The following is a 6,870-nucleotide window of genomic DNA, read 5'->3' as shown; positions in this document are numbered from 1 at the left end:
CGGCCCGGGGCCGCTGCCCCTTCCCCGCCGCGGGGCTGTGCGCGGCGGGCATCGCCGGGGGTGCGCGGAGCGCGGAGCGGAGCCCGGCGCCGCCTCCATGTTCCAGCTGCCCATCCTCAATTTCAGCCCGCAGCAGGTGGCCGGGGTATGCGAGACCCTGGAGGAGAGCGGGGACATCGAGCGCCTGGGGCGCTTCCTCTGGTCCCTGCCCGTGGCCCCCGCGGCCTGCGAGGCGCTCAACAAGAACGAGTCGGTGCTGAGAGCCCGGGCCATCGTGGCCTTCCACACGGGGAACTACCGGGAGCTCTACCATATCCTGGAGAACCACAAGTTCACCAAGGAGTCCCACTCCAAACTGCAAGCCCTCTGGCTGGAAGCGCACTACCAGGAGGCGGAGAAGCTGCGGGGCCGACCCCTGGGGCCGGTGGACAAGTACCGGGTGAGAAAGAAGTTCCCGCTGCCCCGCACCATCTGGGACGGCGAGCAGAAGACACATTGCTTCAAGGAGAGGACGAGGCATTTGCTGCGGGAGTGGTACCTGCAGGACCCTTACCCCAACCCCAGCAAAAAGCGGGAACTGGCTCAGGCCACGGGACTTACCCCCACGCAAGTGGGCAACTGGTTCAAAAACCGCAGGCAAAGGGACAGGGCAGCAGCCGCTAAGAACAGGTAAGGAAGGCGCTGCCCGTCCCGTCGGGACACAGGTTCCCCTCTGGGAGGCTTCGCCCTCGCCCGCAGAGGCCGGAGGCTGCGGGGAGGCGGTGCGAGACTGCCGGCAGAGGATGGGGGAAACGAGCCCGGGAGATTTCTCCCCGGGAAATGCAGAGAGATAAAGCAGGAGCAGCGGGAAAACTCTAAGGCTTATTAATTACTTCGATTTAATAGGTCAGGATCCCCACCCTGGGCTCCCTCTTGGCTGCCCGTGGGGGAGCAGGACAGGGGCACCCTGGAGCCACCGGCTGGAGCTGGCTGCAGAAGGGCCACGTTCAGGGGCTGAGCGGAGGCAAACCCCCTTCAAAGTTTTGCCCGGACATAGAAATACCGGTTTGAGATTGTCCATCCTGAGAAGAGCCGGCCATGCCCTCTGCGGGCCCTGCCACAGCCGCCGTGCCCTGTTCCTCCACTGGAGCCATCCGGGCACATTCTTTGGGATGTTGTTCTTTTTCTCATTTTATATATATAAATATATAATAGAAATACAACATGTATATATGTATATATATAAATTTTAAAAAAGAAAACGCTACAGAAGAAAATCACGACTCTAAATGAGTAGTGTTACCCCAACGCTGGTGACACAAGCTGACGCCCCAGCAAGCAGGGGTGGGAGCAGACTTCCCCCTTTATCTCCTCCCCAGCATCCCGGGGTGGGGAAAATTCCCCTTGTCACCCCTCAGCCGGGCTGTCGCACATCGGGGACGTGGGTACTGTCACCCGGAGCCCTTTTTTATCGGCTAAGGGAAGATGTAAGGCCTACTGGACGGGAAACGCCGCCCGGGAGCTGCTGTAGGGCATTACTGACCCCTAAGATGAGGCCCGGTTTGGGGACAGGCTGCGGAGGAGGGAGACAACTTTCCCCTGGGTGTGCCAGCCGAGGAGCGGGGCTGACCCTGGGTGGGCACCCGATTTCTCAGACAGAGCAGAGGAACCGGGCGCCCACCCAGCTTCTCGTCTCTCCTATCAGCGCTGTAACTGCTGCGAGCCGGAGGTCGGGGACAGCGGTGTGGGGGTGCCGGTCGGGAGAGCCCCTGGGGGAGCCACAGGGCGCTGTCGGCGGGTGCCGGGGTGCGGAGGGCGGGCGGTGATGCCGTGTGTGCCGCTTCCTTGCAGGCTACAGCAGCAGGTCCTAACGCAGGGCTCGGTGCGCTCGCTGCAAGCGGAGGAGGAGAGCGGCGGGGAGGCGGTGGGGGCCGCCTCCAGCCCCGCAGCCAGCCTCTCCAGCAAAGCGGCCACCTCCGCCATCTCCATCACATCCAGCGACAGTGAATGTGACATCTGACAGCACCGCCATGGCAAAGCGGGCCGAGAGGGAGGCCCGGCTCACCGGTGCCTGCCGACACGGCCGGAGCAGCGGGGCTGGCGGTGCCCGGCACGGGAGCCGAACGCGGGGTACGGGGCGCTCCCCGCCCGCGCCTCCCTCCCAGCCCCGCAGCAGACTGCAACAGCAACAAAAAAAATCATTAAAATCGTTGTCGCCTTTATTTGGAAGGATTTGGAGAATTGATGCCTAAAAAGAAATAATTAAAGAAAGCCCAGAAAACGTTAAAAAAAAAAAAAATCATCAAAAAACCGAACACCAAGTTGCAAAATGTCTGAGTCCCTGCTCTTATCCCGCGGGGCTGTTCCATGTTGAAAAGACGCTGTTCTTTTGGTTGGGTTTTGCTTTACTTTAAAGGGTTTTTTTATATATATATATATAATGTTTATTTACTTATTTAATGATTGCTATGGTAGATTTTTTTTCTATTATTATTATTAATTATTATTATTTTTGGCTTGTTCTCTATGTGCACAGGTGACTTGTAGAGCATGTGCAGGACGAAACTGTATGAAGCAGCCTAAAACCATAATAAAATATTTGGTGAACGACCCTCGCATCTGCTTTGAAATGACGGTGTCGGTCTCAAGCCTGCCGGTTTACGCAGAGCAGATCTCCGAGGCCACGGGTATTTCAGCAGCAGCTCGGCAGGAGCCGAACTAGCCGGTCCCCGGGAGCGGGGGTGATGTCTTTGCCGGGCAGGGAGTTGGGAGGAGCCGGGATGAGGCGAGAGGAGCCGGAACGGGGCTGGCGGGAGATGCGGGTCCCCTAGGAAGGGAAGGAGGCGGCATCGCCGCAGCTTCTTCTCTCCCAAGGGCTGAAGGTTTGGGGATTATTGGAGGCGAATTTTCTGAGAGGAACGAGAGGGGGGAAAAATAATATTAGGGAGAAGAATGGTTGGGACACAGCCTCGCCGGGGGAACTAAGCTTCCTCCATCACCTGGCAAAAGCAAGGAGAAGATGGGGAATTAACAGTTCTCCATGCCAGTGAAAGGCCATAAGGCGGGCGAAATTAACCCAAATCGCGACGCCTGCGATGTGCCTGTGGCTGTCCCCACCATCCGCCTCCCTCGCTTTGTTTTGCGGCCGTTTTGCTGGAGGAGACCAAATGCCAGGTCCAAGGAGCGCGCTAAGCTTTTTTGCCCAGCAGAAGGATTTTATATTATACAATTTGACATTGATCTTTAAATCGCCTGAGCTGTGCTTTTTTTGTCTTCTCGGTCTCATCGCGTTTACTTCTCTGTCCTCAGAGAGATGCCTCCCCGGTAAGCTGATTGCTTGGCTCGTTTTATTTAGCAGCCGAAGCCTGGCACTGGGGGAAGCCGGGCGGCGCTGGGAGCGGGAGATGCCCCGGCTCCCGCTCGGCTCCAGCTGCCTGCGAGGGCAGCGACCGAGGGGGCACAGGGGCATTTCAGCTCCTTGATAGTTTAATTCAGTCCTGCCGCCCTATATCGGAAGGTATATTCCTGTCTCGGCAGTGACTTTTCCCCCTCTGTCTAAATTTGAATTTAAAACCCGGATTCAAGGCATTTACAGCCCCCCCATGCCTAAATCTGCCTTTCCTCCCCAAATGCATGCGCCTTGGTTTTCCTTACAGACTGTTCCAGGGATGGGGCAGGTAGCAGAAAATTTTTTAGCTGTTTTTTCAAGTCAATTTACAGGCAGCTCCTTCCCTGGTGGGCTTTAAGAGGCAAATAATCTACATTTTAGGAGTGCGGAAGGGTCGGATCGCAGGGCGGGGAGCGGGGGCAGAGTAGGGATCTCCACCTGCCTTTAGGGTATCCACCTACGGGAGGGTTCAGAGCGCACTTTTCACCCCAAACCCTGAGCTCTGTTGCCTCCTCAACCCCGCGGGATTTAAGCCGTGCAAGAACAGCCCGACTGTGCTGTTTAAGCGTCAAACGAGGCTGGGGTTTTACCTTGGATTTGGGGTTCGCTGATGAGCTGCGCTTCCCACCCACGAGGTTGTTTTGGGAGCAAAAGTGGTGTTCTCCCTCAAAACGGAATCTGCTGAAATACAGCGTGTTCTTTCTTTATTTCTTTTCTTCCCCGGGAAATCGGTGAATTGGATTTAATTTCTCCGTCGGCTTCTGCGGGCAGAGTAGCAGCGCTTATTGTGGGGAATTAAAAATATAAAGAGAGCGGAGAGCACATGCGCTCAGCGTCTGGTAACGTGGGATTTCTTTCCAACTAAAAAACACACCTGGAATTTATTCAATAGGCAGTGGGGATGATATTGTCTTTTTCGACAAAGGGTTTGAGTGTCATGAAGGACGCGGGATCTCCCGAGTGGGCAGTGGAGGGACCCTCCCGCAGATGCTGTCGGCAAGAGAACAAACCAAGCCCTTCGGAAAGAGTGACCGGGGTGGGGAAGGGAGCACGGAGCCCCCGTGGGAAGAGCAGCCCCGCTGCCAGACCTTGTCTGCTGTGGGAGAACGGGAGAACCGAGCGTCTCCCAGCTCCGCTTCTTCCCCGCCAGAGTCTGCGGGGGCCGGGGACGTGGGGATGCGCCGGCGCCTTTAGTTCCACCAATAAGACCCGAAATAAAAAAACACCACGGTTTCCCCACCCCGTCCCCCCCGTTTGTTTGTTTTTTTCCAACTGCCCTTTATCTTCCCTTATTGGATGTCCTTCCCCCGGCTTTTTCAGCAATTTTTTCCCCCTAAAGATCAGCCAAAGCCGTCGCCTTCCCGAGCTTCTGGTTGTTTTTAAAATAATAAATAATTATAAACGGGTAGGAGTGAAGGGGCTTGTATTTACATTAAACAAAACGCTCCGAAAAGGGTCACTAAAAAGTCTGCCTTGACCTCTCTCTCTCCGGTTTAACAAAGAGGGAAAATATTGTATCAAAAGTGAAGTGAATGGGGAAGGTGGAGAAGAGAAACAGCTTTTCCTCTCTTCAGCTGGGAAGGGGGGAGAAATGTTTGAATATTTCCGTTTCTTTTGAGAAGCGGGGCAGTCCGGGCAGGGCTGAATGGGAAAGTCTTGTAAGGGGGCTGGGAGGCTGTCAAACTGCTCAGAGGTAATCACTGCTAATGAAGGGGTCTCCAGCCCTCCCTGGGACAAAGGATGCTTACGAGTGCTAGCTGGGACTGAATAACTAATAAGTTTGCAAGGAGGAAAAATGAGTGAGCTGTCCGTAAATTGATTTTGCAAGAGAAAAAAGAAAGCAACAACAAAAAAACCCCACAAAACAAACCAAACCAAATTAAAAAAAAAAACAAAACAACAACAACAAAACAAACCCAGAAAAAAACCTCTTGCAACAACAACAAAAAAAAACCAAAAAGCAAAAAGCTTGCAGGATGGGGAGAGAGCCTGGCTCTGTTGCAGCTGGGGACAGAAGGCCCACTTACCCAGGGAGCATTGTCCCAGTCCCACACTGCAGAGGAGGACTGCTGCTGCTTGCACGGAAAACTGGGGTGGAGGGAGGCTGGGGGTTGCAAGAGCCTTGGAAAAGCCACACCAGCCTCTCCAGGCTGGGGGTACTGCCCCAGCTGCTGCCTGGTCCATGCAGGTGCTCCCTGCACGCCCATCCTCATGCTCCAGTTTGCACAAGCCTTGCAGAATGTTCATCCCATCCCCATCCTACAGCCCAGCCCCACAAAGGGGTCTGTTCCCTGTTTGTTATGCCACTGCCTTTTGCCCCTTGTCTAACCAAGGTGTTTTCTTTGCAGAACAGAAAAAGGGGGTGTCTGGAAACCTATTGAATATTGCACCAGCACCAGCACTTCTCTTGGTTGGGAGGGCTCCTGTACAAAAGGTCAGCTTTAGCTGCTGGCCTGGAGCTGGGTGCTGGGAGATGTAGGAGGGGGCTGGGTTCAGGGGGAAACACACTTGTGTGACAAGAAGAAGGTGTGTGTGTGTCATAGCTGTGGGAAGCAGGAGAGTGAGCCGCGTTTTGGACGTTTCACGCATCCAATTAAGGGCTTGGGAGGATCAGACTCTGGCAGATCCAGTTACCCCTGGCTGCTGCGGGGGTAATACCGTGAGAGAGAGAGCGTAATACTCCCCAGCCATGTCTGCCCCCCCTCTCAGCAACACCAGGCACTGGCTTTTCCATCTTTCTGTTATTTCTTTCTTCTCCAGGAGATCCACGTGTGTGTGCTGGAGAGGAGGATGGAGGTGTCAGAAGCCAAAGGGAAAGGGCACTGGGGGCTGCAGGAGCTGCCAAACTTTGACCTGTCCTTTCCCTTGTCCCTTCTCCAAGGCTACCCTGCAGCCCCAGCACCCCAAAGGAGCCTGAACCCTGGGCTGACCTTGGTGTGCCCCCACGAGGGTGAGACCTAGCTGAGGATCCAGGGAAGAAACATTTCATCTTAGATCCTCCGAGGCTTACAGCACTTTGCACTCTATCAGCATTTATTCTTGGCACCGGGGTGACAGAAAAAGCCCACGGATGTACACTCCCTTCTGTCAGGACTGGCTGCAAGAATCCCCAGTCAAAGGCCAGGAAAAGCCTTTCCTTCCTTCATCACTAGCTGCATCCAGTCTAAACTTCCCCAAATTGCAGAAATTCCCCAGGAAGCTCATTTTAAACCTGCTGCCTTCTGATCTGTGACATAGGCCTCTGGCACACACTTTCCCCTGCAAGAAATACAAATTGGAAGGAAATTTCCAGCTTCAAACCATGTAAAAGTGAAATGGGTTCACATATTTGTCATCTCTACCTCTTCCCAGAGGTGGGAGAGAGGCGTTGTTGCCCCATAATCCTCCACACTGTTAATTTTCTCCTTGCACTTAGCAGAGCTGGTGCCATTCCATCCCACTGGAGTCAGCCCAGAGCATCAGCCCTCACCACTGTTTCCACTATTTCTGTTCCAGAAATCCTA

General features: G+C 54.6%; 1 protein-coding gene across 1 annotated transcript; it reads left to right on the top strand.

Annotated features, from left to right (window-relative positions):
- SIX6 (SIX homeobox 6) lies at nucleotides 1-2,575 on the top strand. Its single transcript, XM_015629747.2, has 2 exons — nucleotides 1-669; nucleotides 1,831-2,575. Exons 1-2 carry the CDS (start codon nucleotides 98-100, stop codon nucleotides 1,997-1,999), a joined length of 741 nt encoding a protein of 246 aa, XP_015485233.1. The 5' UTR covers nucleotides 1-97; the 3' UTR covers nucleotides 2,000-2,575.
- Nucleotides 2,576-6,870: the final 4,295 nt, after the last annotated feature.

Source organism: Parus major, chromosome 5, assembly GCF_001522545.3.
Source record: "Parus major isolate Abel chromosome 5, Parus_major1.1, whole genome shotgun sequence".
NCBI classification, from domain to species: domain Eukaryota; kingdom Metazoa; phylum Chordata; class Aves; order Passeriformes; family Paridae; genus Parus; species Parus major.
The sequence above is the reverse complement of the archived record's forward strand: the minus strand, read 5'-3'. Positions and strand labels throughout refer to the sequence as shown.